General features: G+C 35.2%; 1 protein-coding gene across 8 annotated transcripts in view; it reads right to left on the reverse strand.

The window, feature by feature from the left end:
* The window catches only part of SCAPER (S-phase cyclin A associated protein in the ER), a 171,174-nt gene that overhangs the window by 38,953 nt on the left and 113,571 nt on the right, over window positions 1-18,650 (reverse strand). For all 8 annotated transcript variants that reach the window (XM_052807636.1, XM_052807632.1, XM_052807630.1 and 5 more), the window contains 3 exons: window positions 17,802-17,917; window positions 9,585-9,708; window positions 890-1,119 (listed from right to left, as the gene is read on the reverse strand). In XM_052807636.1, the coding sequence (XP_052663596.1) occupies window positions 890-1,119; window positions 9,585-9,708; window positions 17,802-17,917 (470 nt within the window). The remainder of the gene's footprint in view (window positions 1-889; window positions 1,120-9,584; window positions 9,709-17,801; window positions 17,918-18,650) is intronic.

Below are 18,650 nucleotides of genomic sequence, written 5' to 3' on the forward strand. Positions count from 1 at the left end.
GAGGTCACTGGTATCTGTGACAACTATTTGTTTTGCTTTCCTCCTCCAGCTGTCTTTTTTGTACCCACCAGTATCATACCAGACTTTGAAAAGTCTGAAGATAGTCAGTATGACACATATTCAGTAGCATATCTCAGACTTTTATTTCTTCAGAGGGCTGAAGTATTGATGACTATTTATATAATTTACTAGTGAAACTATACACTTTTAGCAAGTCTAATATATTGTTGGATATATATTAGTTTTATATCTATATAATATATTAAATATACATTAATTACATATATTCATATATTCAGGTTCAAGTATTTTTACCAAAGAATTAAAATGTTTCAAGTAAAAATGAGCAAAACAACGTATTCTCTTTTACTTGACTGTTACAACTCACTGAGTTAGTTTGATTCAAATTTTGCTCAAGAAATATACTTAGAAAATTGCTATTAAAATACAGCTACATTATAAAAGTTGAAATCAGATTATAAGAATTATTGGGTAACCTTTATAATTGAAAGTATGTATTTTATGGCAAGCTTATATGAATGCATGTATGATATGCAGGACCACACCGGCAATGGGCATACACAGTTGGCATAGAGAATTGAGAGAAAACAATGATAATATGGAAGCTGACTCCTATGCAATTAGGAGATGAAGCTGACGGAAAGGACACAAAAACCAAGCCCCAAATTAAAAGACTTGGTTTTCTGTATTTCTGTGTCTGCAGCTTTTTGAAGACCATTTTTGTTTATTTCAATAGTCTTCTTGACTACACATACAAACTATTCTTGCTAAGTTAAGAGTTAAAGCAGTTTGTTCCTTTCTTAAATCATTGCAATTTTCTTTCTTTGTAGTAAAGAAGGTTTAGAGAAGTTTCTTAATTTTTTTTAACCTGATTAGATCTTGGACTCTGCTGTTGAAGGCTTCCACTTGTGAGGATTTACTTTTCACTTCCTGTAATATCTTCAGTGCAGTAGAGTGGTTGTTTCCATCTGGGAAGCTGGAGATTAGACATCTGAAAATCACAGCAGTTATCCTCAGAAGTCCTGTTGTTAAACCTTCAAATACCTGCTTATTTGCACTTCTGCCTGAAGTAGTATTATGGTCATCGGGAACACTAACCTAAGTAAAGAAAAAAAAAAAGAAAAAACAACCAGAATTCAGTAAAAATAGTCAAGGTTTGTAGATAAAACACTTAGAAAGTTGCACATGTGTACACCAAAAATAATAATAAAGTAACATATTCTAGAGTGCTGATGGACATTAAAACATTTCAGATACAGGAAAAGGTCCATACCCCTTATGCAGATAATAAAGCCAAAACAGAATAAATCAAGTCAAAACAGCGTTTAGTGTATGAGAACTGAAGGAAGCCTTATAGCAGCAGAGTACTTCATTAGTACGATTGTGGTGTTCTTATGCACACACAGGAATTTTGATGAGTCACTAGCAAAAAAAATGACTTTTTTTTTTAAACTTGACTGCAAATAAACAAACTACTGAGACGGTTCATTTTGACTACTACATCGTGTTACCACAAAGACATATTAAATGTCTAGGATACACAAAGCATTCAGTAACATAGAGGAAAGATAGCTATTTTCTGTGGAAGAAATAGCATTAACTGTTGTATGGTAATCCCCTACCTGACTTTGGAAAAACACAATGTACCATCAGAAAGCTACTCAACAGTCATAAACAAACACCCCTACAAAAGTGAGTATTTTGAAAGGCAAGAGTTCTTGTGACACAGCAGATACAGTTGTGGCTCTTCACAGAAAAAGACAATACACTTTGCCGGCAACAGGAATGATCTTTGCAGTGAGAACTTGCTCCCTCATAGCAAAAAACCAAACAAAAATATCCTGAAGTAAGTGTCATTCCAAAGTATTTTATGTGGAATTTTAATGTTAGAAAAATTACAGAATTTTTTACCACAAAAAGTGAGACTGATTGTGATAAAACTCAAACCATAACTAAGAAAAAAAATAAATGTATCTGGAACAGTACCAGTTTGCCCTTAGGAAACAGCATACTGAAACAGCATCTGAGCAGTAGGTTTAGACAACCCACAGGAAAGCCACAGGAGGTGCCATCTGGTAACAGTGGCAAAGGACGCTGGGGAATACAAAATTTTTCCAATCTATGAGGAGGTATTCAGTTGTGCTGCTGAGCTTCTGCATAACTGAATTCAGAACAAATTATATGACTTGCAGAGGTACACAAAGAGGGTAGTATAGAGCTGTTTTAAGGCAGTGAAAGAAGGCAACCTTCACTGAATCGAGACATATGATTTACAGATGTTCCCCTTCACACCTGAAAAAGCCTGCGAGAGAATTACCTTTTCCTAGTTAAGTGTCAGAACTTCGCAGTCGAGCAGTTTACTACTAAAGCTAACCCAAAGCAGCTAAGTATTTCAAAGAGCTAAGTACTCCTCAAAGGCAAGAATACTCTTAAGGGAAGGCTCCATGGTTTTTTTTGATTCACATTTCTCTTATCCATCTTTTTTTCAAAAAGAAAGAGAACTGCTAAAACTTCTGAAGTCTACAAAAATGAAGAGAGTCCCGATTTTGTAAAAAATGAAAGGCTGTTGAAGTAGAAATTTCTCCCAGGGAGGGAGGCATATAAAAAAAAACCCCTATGCTGACCAAATCTGATTAGAAGAATCAAACACCTCTCCCTCCTCCCCCCCAAAAAACCCCAACCAACTGAACACAAAAAACAACTAAGGAATTATCTGAGAAGACAGAAAAGTTGCACAAATTCTGGGGCACAAACTGACATACTGGAACATCATAAAGGATGACATGAATAATATGGTTCTAAAAGATGCAATGGGAAATGCTTTTCACCCACAAATCTCAAATTAGGCATGGAGAAAGTCTGAGCACTTTATGGATACCTTCATATTTTAACTATTAAGGACAGCAGGAAAAACATGTCCCATGAATAAGGCCTGAACATCTCAATATAAAACATCACTTGATGACCACTGCACTGGTCCATCACATGTCAGTCACTTGTCAATCATGTCAGAAGCACAACATGCAGTTCTCTCTGAACAGACCTCAGAGGAACAGAATCCAATTTTTCTAAATCATTAAATTAGAGCCCACTCCTAAAAAAGGCAGTGAAGTTGAGATGTACAACACACAAACCTGAAGACAAATCTATATGCAGGACACAGATCTGGAAGGAAATCTTCCTGAAGAGTACAATTTTTTAAAAATACTGTATTTTATTTTTTCATTTCTGCAGTCCAAGATAATTTAACCAGCTGAAATTCTGCCCTATTATGATCAAACAGTAAGTGAAGTGTGTGTGGAAGTCCTGCAGTTTTACAGGCAGAATATTGGCAGCACAGACGCATCAATCAAGACATGGGACTCCAAGGTACGTTCACTGTGCTTAATGCTGCTGGACTCCACGTACCAATAGACCTCTGTGGAGGCACTTTTATGAGACAGCTTGAGGCTTTCAACACTGTAATTAGTGATCAATATTGGCTGAAATTTTATTTTCATTCCAGATTAAAATCATTTACACTTGGTATATGCAAGTGAGGTCACAGAAAATCGTTCCTCCCTGTATAGGTATCAGGAGGGATTTGGTAACACTCGGTGACAAAGAACAACATGCACATTTCTTTATTATTCATTAGCTCTGAGCCTTGTGTTGGTACTTAAAACTCATTGTAATAGCCTGTTTCTGGTGATGAGCCAAGTGAGCAAGTGAGAAGTCTTTAGCTGCTTATTCAAGTTCAATAGGAAAAATAGTATTATGTTGCTCCAGTAACTTCTGTTGATTAAAATAATTCATACCTAATGATTCCAATTGCCTACTGAAACGGATGGATTAAGCTTTGCAATGTATAAATCAACTTAAATGTGGTGACTTTGTACTAAGAACACCAAGTTTTAAAAATTGCTAACAAATGCTACTCACTGCTTTTTCACTCAAGATAAAAAATTATATATAACTTATTTCTTAAAAGATTTAATAATATTTTGTAGTAGAGCCTTCCATTTGCTGTAATGAACAGTACTATAAACAGATAATGTCTATTTTTGTCTTCTAGTTGAATGTACATATAAGAACTGTATTTTCTAAGTATATAGCCCTTAGCTACACAAGTTCATGCTTTAATATAAAACTGTTCTTCCTAATTTGTAAAATAAATAGATCTGGCAGTCTTAATACAATCATTTATTGCAGAGCTGATTTTTCACATTTGATTTTTGCGGAAAGTGTGTGTGTGTATTAAAACAAAGCAAGACCAAATGTGTTTTTATACTGTGTATGTCAAAGAGGAGATAGAAGGAAATACTGTTTTACAGAAAATGGGTAAATTTGAACTTAATTCCTACCTTTAATATTTTCCGTTTATACAAACTCAAATGTGTGACAAAAGATCAGCTCTTTTACCGCAGAAGTAATTAATGGCATAGTGTGAAAATATGTTGAGATTTATGTTCAAAATTAATTGGGGTCCTTGCAAAAGTGATGTATTACTTCGCTTGTTGACAATTCTATCAAGCAAGGGGGTAGGAAATCTTAACATTTAATAGTGTAATTATGAAAGCTTTCAAGCTCTGGTTTCTTTGTGTTGATTACACAAGGAGTTAATGATATTCAGAGAAACTGTGTTTACTGAACATGGGCTTTAGATGAGTAAATGTTAAAACATACCACTTTTTTATTTCTGAGGTTTAACAGTTTAACTAACACAAATCTACAGGTACAATTACACACTTAAACTGACTTGTCAAGTAATTGGTATAAAACATTTTTAAATCACAAAGGAAAATCAGGAAAAATGTAACTATTGTTCAATTACTTGACACATCCAACATCTCAACGCTATTTTAGCATTTATGGTGACTGCCTATGCTGGGCCTACATCAAGACTCCTACTTTCTTTAAATCAGTTCTTGAACCAGAACGCTCTGATGACCGGATTCTCAGCTCCAGTACAGTCTCCATGAAACTGTCAAGCCATTCAGCAGAGAATTCCCCTTGTGTAGGGATTCCCTTGCTTCTGCAGAGCTGCTGTAAGCTCTTCAGCTCTGCCCAACATCTAGGACTTAATCCTGCAAGATGCTGAACAATATGGCCCCAATCCAGTAAAGCACTTAGGCAAACATTTAATATAGCTGAAAATGTTACTCCACTCTGACTCATGCCACCAAAAGTACCTCTGCATATCAGAGCACATTTTTTTTCTGTGCTAACAAAAAAAAAACCAAACCCAAACAGTTTCCAGTTAGCAACGTAGAGCTCTGTCACTGAAAACTCAATTATGTTTTTGTCTCGTAAAAAGCATAATCCTTCACAGCCATCAAGAATTTTAAATATAGAGCTGCTAAACCTAAATGGAAAACCTTCAAACCTTTTGAAGCACCCCATCTCTGCTCATTTGGTCACTTATGTTGTATTCTTCTCCCATTAACAGTGGTGATTTTGTGCTTTTTGCATGTGTAAATCACTGGGCTTGCCTCAAAAACACTCTGGAAAACATATACTTTCAAAACAGTATCTATAGGATGTCAGACTTTCTATGTAGTAACTAGCAAACTAAAGAAATGGAAACGGCCCAGGAAGTCTATGGGCTTAAGATGGTGCAGATGAAGGTTCCACTTTTTAAATTCCCTACCCCTAAATACTTTAATATGTCATTATTTCTCCTACCCCAGCCCTATTTTCAAGATTTACTACAGGATTAACACACTGGCTTCCTACTGAAGCAAATAAACAAAATGTAAGTTTTTGGTCTTTTAAAAGTTACATTATTAAAAAGAGAGAAAAAGACATGAAGTTTCTGTGCTTTTTTACATTGCCAACACTGACTGAATTGCATTAGAAATGACCCAATCCACAGAGCTGACACCTAACTGAGGTACTTTTTGGCCAACCTGAATACTTCTAGGTGCTGGTCTTCAGGTCTCCAACTAGTCCTGAAACCAGAGGGAGAGCAGGTTTTTTAGATCTCTTAGTGACCTGGAGGGTAGAAACTCCCCACATGGCCTCGTTGCTAGGGGCTAGGAGTACTGTCAGTGCCACAACGGCTGAACACCATTTCAAAATGGACCAGAACAGCTGAAAAGCATGTATTGCCTTTGATTTTACAATTCTTGTCATAATCAGTGCAAACAAATATGAAGCTGCCTTACTTGTTGCAGTACAGAAGATTTAAAAAACTGACCACAAACGGCTAGAAACTAGCAGCGGGGATAGGATGTATACTGTCATTTGGAAGCATCCAAACTAAATCGCAGCACATTCCAGTGAAGAAATGGTGCAGAAAAATCACTTCACTGTGACTAGATAGCCAGATTAACTTAAATCATAGTGACCCAGTTTGAAATTTTCAAAATTTCAACCAGAGTTATAAATGGCAACCAACTCTGGCAAGTCAGACTGCTGGAGAGAGACTGGCAAGACTTTTCTTTTTTTGCTTTTCAATTCTGAAATCAAACCTGTATGTTGCAAGTTTACATAAAATTATCTACTTAAAGTAATAAAAATAATCTGATTCTAGCCTTTAGCAATTAATCTTAAACAGAAAGAAAAACAGTCTAAAAATTTTATTGCACATGCAGGATATTAGCAATAATGCACATGAATAAATGAAGTGCATAGTGGTGACTATCTCAAGCTAGTCATTTGCAATTCTATGTAGTATCCAATTCAAAAATGAAACAAGAAAGAATCCATGTAATTTTGCATATTTATGTGAACAAAGAAATATAACAACAAAAATGTCTCAATTTCTAATTCTTAATTAGTACTGATTTGTGTTATGCTTTAACTGGTAAAAGCAGGTATGCTATGATGGGAAAGATGTGACTGAATGAACAAAATCCTTCTAAGAATTTTTACTGGACAAGGTGGTCTTGTCCAACTTGTTGTTCTCAAAAGCTTTTTGAAATTTCCCTTTGATCTATCTGAGAACATATAGCAGAAAACAAGCTGTCGTGCTTTTCTTATCGTGAAATCATAAAAGGACAGACATCCAAAAAAAACCCCCCAAACCCCAATCTATTTACAAAACATAAAATTATTTACAAATGCAGGCACAGATATGTATGGTTTATATATATACAGCTTTTTCAGATATCTTCATGGAAGAGTATACGACAGCTGTCACTTGACTAGAAAAAAAAACCCCCAAAATAAAAAACCATCCTTACATGCTCCACGTAATTAATTGTTTCTCTCAGTGTGAAACCTTCCAAAATATACAATTAGAAAAGTTCTCACTATTTCGCAACTATCTTCTAGGTACAGAAGACAAAGCAGAGCAGAGATAGCAGTCTGTAGATAAATGAAGTTACAACTCTAGCACAAGACTTCTATGAATGTAGGTGGGAAGGTTTGATCCATTAACCATTAAAATCAGGAAACACACTACTACTAACCTCAACAGACACCGACTTAGGCATTACCTAAGCTAAGGAGACTAAGAAAGGTAAAATGGTAAGTAAAGTCTACAGAAGGTTTCCTACCACTCTGTTTAGGCATGAGATAAAAGAAGGTCTAAACAGCACACTTTTAACAATTAACTTGGGCAGGCTGGATGTCACAAAAAAAAAAAAAAAAAGAAATACAGTCTATTTGTTATTCTACCATTTCCCACTGGTACCCCAGCTTTCATTGGAAAAAAAAAAAATTTAGTTATTTTTTAATAATTTTTCACGTAATATTTTGAAGAGAAAAATGTTACAGCAGTGTAAACAAAAATGAACATTTTGTCACCAGTGAGAAGTGATTGTTTTAAATTTTATTCTTTAAAATGTATAGCTTTGAGTTTTAGCAAAAGTGAAGCAGACATTGCATTCGATTGATGAATAAAAACAAAAATAAACCCACATTAAATTGGTTGGAAGTAAGGTTCATACTGGCTGTATTCAAGAATACATTTAAAGGTTTCTCAAAACTGGATTATTTCTGTTTCTGCATTCAGCAAATATTGCCATACTTGTTTAATAATTTGTTAAAACCTTGCAAATATATGTTCTCATGTATTACTCCTGGTATTACTTGGGGTTTATTTTCCAACACCAAGTGGAAATACACACAACACTGGCAAAGGCAGCATCATACAGCTCACCAAACTAGAATACTGGAGGCAATTAAATTCTTTGGAGGGGTGTCTTTTAATATTTTGGTATTCAGAGCTTGATCAAATTTAAAAAGTGCTCTCCATTTGTCCATTTCTTTTTCGTAAAAAAGAGAAATTAAAACTTGATCTGATTTATTATATTTCCAAGAGAGAAAAATCAGCATTAGAAAAGCAGCACTGTATTTATTTTTTTGTACTTAAATAGGTACTTCATGGACCTACGAAGATATCCTAGTTTAAGGGCCAATTTTGCCTGAAGAGAACATAAGAGACTTTATGCATAGGAAAGAAAAGTCCACTGTGGATCATGGGAAACATTAAGCTTTAATTACAGTTTTGCTGCAATTCAAGGATAGTATTTGGCAACAGACTGAAAACAGCTCTAAGCGTAGTAAATTTTTCTTATGTAGTATCTCCGATCTCTAGGTGGCCAACATTTCCTAAGAAATACCCTCTGTATTTCTTCAGGAAAAGTGCGGGTTGTTCACACAGCGCTGCACTGAGAAAAGGGAAGGCGTTTGGCATCAGAATGGATCTTGTCACTTGTGAAGTGCTGAAGGATTTCATCTCTTGTGTAATTACCCATGGAGCCTGTGCGCTGGCTTGCTCTGCGGAGAGCCAGCAATGTTGTGACTGGGCCAGCACAATACATGCACCTTTCACTAAGTATATTTGAAATCTAATACCTGGAATCCTCTTGGAAAGATTTGGTGAAGAACAATGAGCTGGCAGCTACTTAGCAGAGAATGCACAAGTTGCATTCAGGTTTTCTTTGTGTCAAGGACCTTCGGACTATCTTTTTAAAGTGTTCATCAACAGTCCTATGGCTTGTTGATTCTAACACTGTCATTTAAATTATTTAAAGTATGTACATAACTTTTCAATTAACAAACTGCTTGGCTCATGAAAATACATACACACATTTCTAAGTAGAAAACCAAGACTAAATATCTTATGATGAGCAGGTCACTATGAATTAAAAATGAGTTTTCAAATAAAATATTTAATGACATTTCAAATTAAATGCAACATTGGAAAATTAAAACTTTCACAGTTAAAGAGTCCTGCTATTTAAGCACTTCAGCAAATCAAAGTACAGCGACTTATTGACCTGACTTACATTCCTGATACCAAAACACGTTAGAATCACACATAATATTCTATACTTTAAATATTACTACAGGGTGAATTAAAGACAACAACCTCAGAAAACATTAAAGATAGAACATTGTCCACTCACGAGAGTTCCTGGTATGCATGCTTTTGCAGAATTTATTAGCAGAAGCAAGTATACCCATTTGTATGGAAGTATAGTAGATACAGTTACCAAATACATACAACAAAAGAATCTTACTCTTTTGAACCTTTAGTCTCATATATCTCCTGGTGTTCTTATACTCTAAATACTCTAATATGTTTGTGAAGCACACAAACATTTCTAAATTAAAATAGCTATTTTACATACCGTAAACTGGTGTATCAACAGGTCCATTAGAAAAGTGATCTTATTACTAAAAAGAACGTAGGTGCAGTTTTCTGCACAATTACTGCAGGTGAGGCTGTAAGCATTTACTGTATTGCAGAGGGACCTAAAAAATCAGAAGGAAAGAAAAATAAAAATAAGAATTTTACTTCTTCACTAAATCAAAAGCAAATAAATGGAAGCACATCACAAAACCACCTTTCAGCAATACATATTCGTTCTCTTGAACTTGGGATTCCAAACAGAACTAAAAATTTACATGAAATCAATTAAATAATCAGTAACTTCAAAACAGTAAAGCCATACTTATCAGAAGTCATGCACTGTATGGCTACTGGACTCTTCCATATTCAAAACTCGTAACAGAACTTACACAGACTATCAGCTAATTTCATAATCTGGATATGTAATATTCTTTTCTTGTGGCTTATAGTTATATCACACAAGTAATTTGGGTCTAAGGTCCGCTTCCTAGCACAACCTTCAAGAAAAAAAAACCTGTATGAAGTAATTCACAGTATACCGGGACCAGCTTCAGCAACAGGCTATTGCATAGCGCCTGTGAACTAATCAAGGAACGGAGAGGATCAAGTAATTTGCACTGAGCAAGCAAAACTGCACAAGTGAAATTCCTGTCCAAAAACTTCTTCTGACATATTGTGAACCACTACTGTACAGAGCCTTTAACCATTAGCGTATAACTACAATAGCATCAACTGACCTACACCTGTGGCTGGCAGGAAGAGGTTACAGGTTTGCAACAGTAAGAACAGAAAATCATAAGCACAATGAGTCACAGAAAGCTCCAGATGTACAAAACATGCCCAATTATTCTTTGCATCATGTGCAGTAATTTCCATCTGCTCCAATTATAGTGCTCTTCTCAAAACAGGATTTGCAGGGAAGCTGGGACCAGTCCTATAGAATATACTCACAGAGAAGATAAATCTGATCACAGATAATACTATTTCAGAATAAACACAAAATTCATTTCTTGAACTTTGCTTACTACAAAAGCTATCACTGTTACTATACAAATGCGCACATAGCCACACAACACAAATGAATCAAATATATACAGTAATAAAGATGGCTAGAAATTCAAGTTGTCTAAAGTAAACCAAAAGGAAAAGAACTTTTACTTTGTTGTTGGTTTTTTTTTTTTTTTAACACGTGAAAAAATGTGACTAAGTTCAAATAAGCTCCACAGAAGAAAATAAATTGTAAGCACTGTCAAACGGTCATACAAAAGTGGGACTGCAACGAACAACAAGTTATCATACAGAAATCATCAAAGCTGGTATTTAACATAACAAGCTGCAGACTAATTCAACATACTTACAAAGAGAGACTTGAGTTTTACGCTTTATTTTTCTCCTAAAATATTTTTTGAAACAACAAAGTTATTTACATAATAAGGAAGGCTGCTTTACTGATTGCTGTGTTCATTGCTGTGGCATCTGATTACTTAGCATCGCTCCCCAGAATTGAAATCAAAGCATCTTATATACATCCATTGTATTTCTCAAGCCAAGAAAAGCTGGAAATGCTCAGAGGCCAGAAAATTTAGAGTAAATTTTTTTTCATTTGTATTTCTGGATTGTCTTTTCTTCAGCTGGAGAAATAATTCTGAATTTTAAAAAGTAACATTACCTTGCTTGGTTTGATCTGTAAAAAAATAAAGAACATTCATACCTTTCCTTCATTAATATTCTGAGCATCACCGTATTACCAGTTATATTAATTTTACTCTACTGGTAATTAATTTTACTCTACTGCCTAATTGAATCAGTTTCAATCTGCAGTTCACATGACATGAGAACAATATTAAAATATTATTTGTTGATCAAAGGCAGGTTCATTTTCACCTATTTCACCTAATTTTTACCCTACAAGGATAACACCTACACGTAATTCAAGTAGCATGCTTCACATGCATTTTTTAAAACCTCCCTTGCAACAGGATTCTCTTTTCCTATCCTGACTGTATAAAGGTATTTATTTCACTTTCCTCAGTAATGCCGAAAAAAATTTTCATTAGGCACCTACTTCTACTTTTCATGTAAGATTATTGCCCGGTGTAGGTGTGTTTACAGGGAGAGAGAGATATGAAGCTATATTGGTAGTTTCTATTTTCAGTTGAGAAGATGCTTTAAATCAGCATCTGTCATTTTAACAGCTATTCTAAAATAAAGATTAATTCTATTTAAATATAAACATTATAATTTACCCAAAGTGTCAAATATGAACTTGGTAGGCTAACTTATTATTTTGACAGCATTTCAGAGTTTCTGAGGTGATTAAGTTAATTCATGCAATAATGTTTTTTGATACATGGGATTCCTAACTCCCAAGAGGATCATTTATTTTACATTTGAAAACACAAAACCTTTCCACTTTATATATAGAACAAATTCCATGGTAATAATGCATCATGTTTTTGTATTTCCCAACTGAATCTCATGTCAGAAAGAGTACTTGCATTTTCAGAGACTCAAATAATGCATTTGAAAAGGTGGTGTAAGCAAATGGATGTCAAATTAATTTTTCACAAGAATAAAGAGGGTTCTTTTAATTGATAACATACGTTTGCTAACTATGGTTCGTCTAAATACATTCTAATCACAGCACACTCTGAACTATGATTCAGTTCCACAATTTTTTTTTTAATTCAAAATTGGAAGTGTCAAGCACAGAAGCCATCCCCAGGTGGTTCGCGGTGTTAAATGGCAGATTAAAGACAGCACGACTAATTTCTTTACTTTAATCTTATTAAGGGAACAACAGCTGTCAACTGTCACCATTTCTGCACAAGGCCTCTGAGACAAGCAGAGTGCTGTGAATGTCAAGCCAGAACTTACTTTAACCACCAGTTAAACTCTCTGGGATGAAAAACTCAATACATTTCTTACCATTTTTTTCCCTGTTGGAAGCTCTAGCTGCTCTTAATTCCAAAACTTTTATCTCAAGAGATATCAAAATCAGTTGAAATAGTAAAGTATGAGCCTCATGTAAAGCAGCTGTTTATTGATTACTGATGTTGCTCTAAACTTTGTATCACACCCGCAAATCAGCTTTAAAGCTATGTTAGACAGCATGTATACTCAAACCACACAGTAAGTGCCCTCTGATGTAAGGCTTTCCTCTAGAGTAAATCCAATTATAAAAACACTCATTATGGTACACAAACGTTGATCCAAAAAAGAAATGGGTCTTTAAACTAGACAAAAATATGCATCTGTGTGTTATATTTATTTTACATGAGTACAAAGAAATAGGAAGAGGATTCATTTTAATCAACATTTTCAAGCTAGATCTCAACAGTTTATATGTATGTATGTCATTTTCTTTTATGCTAGCACATCTTCACTCTCCTCAATTTGCCTGATATAAACAAGTTGACAAACTAACTTTTATTCAAAATACTGAGGCAGCAACAGTATCCAACCATGCAAAACTAATCCACCATAGTGCACCAGGATATGTAGGCGAGAACTCGCAACTGTTGCTTTATAAAAATCAGGGCGTGATCAACATATAACAATTAGCCTGTTTCAAGTGTAAAGCTTTTTCACATTACTTTCAACTTCTGAAGATTATAAATGAATGTACTTTGACTATCAATGAAGAAAATAACCCAAATAGCTCAATTTGGCAATAAAATAATACAAAACTAAACATTATCAAATTTAGGATGTGTTGATTCAGTAGCAAACTGCTCATTTTTAACCAGTTTGCATATTGTGCAGCACTCTGATGGGGAAAGAGAGTGATCAGTATTGGTATTTAAAAGCTGAGTTGAGAAGAAGTGGGAGGTGAGCTATTACTGAAAACGGTGCACAGAATGGCTGTAGAGTGGAATGGTTGAAGAAGCACCAAGGTAAGAATATGGATTGAAACAACAACAACAACAACTTGATTTTAAGGTAAAAATACCAATTTTAACTCTTGAAGACTATACAGGCCCTCATACTTCACTCATGGGGCCTATTACACAACCAGGAACCCTCCAAGATTCATAATCAATTACCCTTTTGTCTGTGTTTTACATTATTTAAGGATATCCAATTAAAAAATGGACTCCAGCTGAAGTCTAGTCTCCAATTAATAGAGAGAAGACAAAACTCAGCATCAATTCTCTTTCAAGATCGGAGTTTCATTCTGAAATGTTACTGTACTTATGAATAAACTCTTGAATAACAACTGATGATCAAACAATTAATTTACCCCAACATTTACAGGTGTGATAGAATTTGAAAATCTTCTACAGAAATACTCCAGTCCCTGGCTTATCAATTGTTTCATTGCGAGATCTGGCTCTCAATCCAAAAGTTTCGTAACGCTTCACAGAGCTCCTTTTGACAATAAAACTAGTTCCTGTATCACACAGGAGGGCAAGATTACTTTATTCTTGGGCTCTGAGAGATTGAAATCCAGCTCTGAGACACACAGCAAGAATACATCATGGAAAGAGACAGATGCTGCAGGTTTCAGATGTTGAACTTGCACAGTGCTCATTCTCTTTAGGGTATCTTTATGTCCTTGTACCAACTGCTAGTTTTCAATGAATGTCTCTCTAGAGGGGATAACCTTACAAGAAAATAAGAAAGCTCGTTTTGTACTTTCTGTAAAAAAAACTGTGGACAATCCTATAGAACTGCATGAACAGTAACAGCGCAGCTTAAGAAATGTATGCTCATAAAACCAAGTAAAAATTACAAACAACAAGCTATAAAACCAGTTCTCAGCTCAAAATAGCTCTTACTGAAAAAAGTAATTTGTATCAATGCCATCCATAATATTATGCAGGCACTATTTTCTGCTTTTTATGCATACAATTATGGTTTGGGCTTTTTTACCCTGATAATATTTGCTTTAAATAAATGATACAAGAAACTGTACGAATAGAGAAGATACATCATAATAAACCAGACTTTAATCATGTCTTAACTTGTAACAAAAGTCCTCCTTTGTTCCTCATACGACTGCTGCTTGTTTCTATATAAAACACTGGTCACCCAAGGAACTCAAAGTATTTCACAAACGTTAATTAAACAAACCCTACAAACCTCATTTGTTAGCAGACTTGTTACAGTTTTCAAGGCCAGTAACATGTCATGGCACAAAGGGGATAAATGATTTGCCCATAGCAAATATGCAAGGCAACACAGGGGATGAGACTCATCTTCTGGTCTTGATCTTAAGTCATTCAATTGTTTTGCTGTGCAGCTCCCATTTGCTTTTCAGTAGAAGCGTAAGAAAAATACCATAAGACTCTGAAAACTCTTGAAATTCTGCTGAATAGGTCTTATTTTGTGGAGAACTGAACAAATCCAGGAAAATTACAAAATGCTACTTTAAGAAATAATGCGGCTGGACACTAATTTGTATGTTAACACCAATAATAAAACTTACTATAATCCACTGCTTTCTCTTTTCCTTTTTCAGTGATTTATTTGAAGGGGAGAAAAATTGCCCCAACACCAAATATATCATCTGTCTCATAAATGTCACATCTTATTCACAGTATTTGCCGTCCTGCTGGTCTAACTACCAATCTGGACAGTAGTACAAAACAACAGGCATATTGTTAAATCTTCTGATAATAAAGCTTTATCTTGTAGACATGGGATTAAAGTTCTGAGCTGCACCATACTGCCAGGATTTTGGAGAAAGAGAGATGTAGATAATAGCCCTTCTAATCTCCTCACCTACTTGTAAATAGCTTATCCTCATCACAAAACAACAGACAAATTCCCAATTTAAGATGAGTACAAATGGTTAAACATTGCAAGAGCACATAAACAATCTTAAGTACAGTAGCGTCCTTTAGCAAAGCATATTTGGCGAGGGGAAGACTGGAGGGCAATTAATGAAAGGTCTTAATTCAACTTCTTTCCACAGGGCTTTGTTTTGTCTTTAAACAGAGAAAACTGCTGATTTTGCTGATTCAAAGTTTAAGAAGTCAGGATGCAAATTATATTTGCACAGAAGAAAGAAAAATAATTTCAAACTCATTTCAAAAATTAAATGAGGAGAAATGCGATACAAATTTTCTTCCTCATTTAAAGAACTAAATACATTCTATGATTATCCTTTGGTTTTGAAACTCTCTCAAACATTCTATATTTACAGCAACACATTTGAAGAATTTCTTAAATACTTTCAGTGAGACCATACTAATATGCATTAACATGGCTTCTCTAAACCAGCCACATTTGTGCCTGTTTCAAACTGCTCACGGAAAGTCCCACCCTCTGGAACTACTGCTTGCTCTTGACAGTCGAGCTGCGGATTCTGCACAAAATATGTTCTTCTCTATCAGAAAGAATAGAGGAGGCTCTGCATCACATGCAGCCACATCAAGTTCCCTGCAACACTTCTAGCAGACTCTAGACCCTGTAAGTTAGACTCAAGCAGTTAGACTCTTGCAGAAAAAAACATGCAAGAGCAGTTAGCTTTAGAAAGGAGGATCCTGTGTTAAATTACGTGCAACCTGATGTATAACTGCCAAACTACAATACTTTCAGATGCCTATAAACTGGAGACTGCAGTTTGCTGTAAAGTTGAATGAAATGCTGTTATTTCAGTAGTGGAGCTAAGCTCTTCAGTAGTTTTTTTAACATACAAAGCTGTCAGAATAGTTTATATTAATCTCTTTTCTGCCTTGATATTTCTTTTGGAAATACAGAGAGTTGAAAACTTGCGTTAATAAAAGAACATCTAAGGAATTTTTGAAAGGTTTAAAAATTCTGTTTATAATTCAGTCATGAATAGGCTCAGGAATCTGAGAAACCAGTTATACTGGTCTGAAATAGGTATGAGACAGAGAGTAACTGTCATAGAGAGGAGAACCTCTGATAAATCTCCTTGGATGTTCTTTCTGTTACACAAATGCAGCTGACGGGGCTTTATTTACCAGCACACAAGTTTCGTTGAGAACTAATACATCCTCATACTGTCTAACAGACTTCAAACAAAATGTTTTCAGTAACGTAAACACAATATTCTCAAACCTTCTCAACAAAGGTTGACAAAGTGAGACTATTCCTAAAATGAAAGAACAAAAATCAAGGATGTATAGAAGATGCACATTCTAAGAATTTAAAGCTAAATTTAAGCTAAGCTTTATGTGGCCACACAGTGCAGCCCTTTCTCTTGCAAAGTTTATCCCACATTGATGAGGGTAACTCAAAATTATAGCCTCTGCAAATTAACAATTCCAAAGGCTGCTGCTGAGCTGCTCACCATAGGACCAATTCAGGATTGCTCATCAGTGGAGCTGGCTGGACCTGCAGCAAGTGCATTCTGCATGACTTACTGGGAAAGTAGGAATTTTATTCTCTTTGAAGAATAAAGTTAGTATCTTAAAACCACTTTTTTTCCTTGGTGTTCTTTCCTAGCACTTTACACCTGTCCCGTAACATATTAGTGAACAGTTTTAATGCAAACCCTCACAATGTAGCACTTACATTCCAATTATTACAATATTAAAATACATCTACAAACAAATGATGACAATGGTACACAACAGGGTATCTTGGGCTTGGTTCCTCTTGTACTAAAACCATGCCTAGCTGGGCTCTGAAAGCACATATGTGCTTTTGAATGGATAAAAATTACAGTTAGAGATTAGGGGAAAACGCATGCTTTTGAGTTATCAGTTTTTGCAGGCATTCTGTTTAGTCACCACCTTTTTTTTAGGGATTAGACATTTAAACCCTTCTATTCTTATGTGCTATGAAGAGGAATTCCTCTAATCCACAAGAATTTTGATTTACCTGTTTGTAGAAGCCCTTTCAGCTAGCAGTATCTTACAACTGATTTCATTTTAAAAGCAGACTCCAGTGAATTACAACCCTTTAAAAAATTCCTCCACTTCCCACTGGAGATCTCTACAGACTAACTTCAAAAGATATGTACCTCCTCTTTGTTTAATACAGTTTTCTCTTTTCTCATTTTATACAATTAGGGATGCCACTGCTCAAATATATCACAGCTAGAAATAAAATCACCAAGTTAGAAAACCAGAGGTTGAGTGGAAAAGTCTTTCACCTTCCATGGCAGTGTACAGTTCAGCACAATTTTTTAGTTTGAAGTTCAACACTGGACTATGAGGAGAAGCAGCAGCGAAGCAGCAGATGTGAAATAAGTATTCTAGTGATTCTAAGTGGCAAATGAAGGACCAATCATACTTACTTAAAAGGAATCCGTGAAACTACATTCAGATTGGTGGGAGAAGTCACTGCTTGAAGAACATTTTCAAGGGCAGTCAGTCCTCCTGCAGCCCGAAATGCTATTTGATCTGCCGTGTTCTAGATAAACACAAACACAGAAGAGATCCAACAGAAATTAAAGAAATTCCTACATAAAAGATATGCCTGATAAACAATTGTCCTGAGTTTCACCAATGCAGCAAATCCTTAACACATTTATTTATCATGTTGAACACCTTTGAAAAAAGAGCATTTCACTGCCAGTGCACAGGGAAGAGTATTCTTTAGAGCAGGAGTTGAAATTCTCAGGTGCTATTTTTCTCAAAGATCATATATACATATCAAATACTATATAGGTAATACAGTTGAATACCATATTTCCTGTAATGACATACTGCTACAGGGATTTTAATAAATTTAATCTTTATCTGTTGCCGTTATCTTTGTAGTTATACTTTATTGCTTCGTATATGATTTAAAGAATATAGACAATCTCTAGATGGGTACTTCCTCTTTTTTACAAACTTTTCCAAAAGGAAACAACCTCCAGGCTTGTTCCCTGATTTGTTCACTGTACGCATAAAATAGCTTAGGCAGATCACTTTAAAACGCTGAGAACCATCATTACGTTGATGATACCTGGTTACATATTTCACGGAACCTGGACCCATAAGTTAAGTTGCTGATCTGGAAGAAAGCCTGACAGTATCACCAGTCAGATGTTTTATTTTATCCTTAATCTTGGGAAGACAGAAATGTTGCCTGACAGATGCTGTTGAGGATATAAGTTGGTTAGCTGTTCTGTCTTCTCAAATTAATTGCCTGGAGTTTA

The sequence above is a fragment of the Harpia harpyja genome, chromosome 14 (genome assembly GCF_026419915.1).
Source record: "Harpia harpyja isolate bHarHar1 chromosome 14, bHarHar1 primary haplotype, whole genome shotgun sequence".
In the NCBI taxonomy this organism is placed as follows: domain Eukaryota; kingdom Metazoa; phylum Chordata; class Aves; order Accipitriformes; family Accipitridae; genus Harpia; species Harpia harpyja.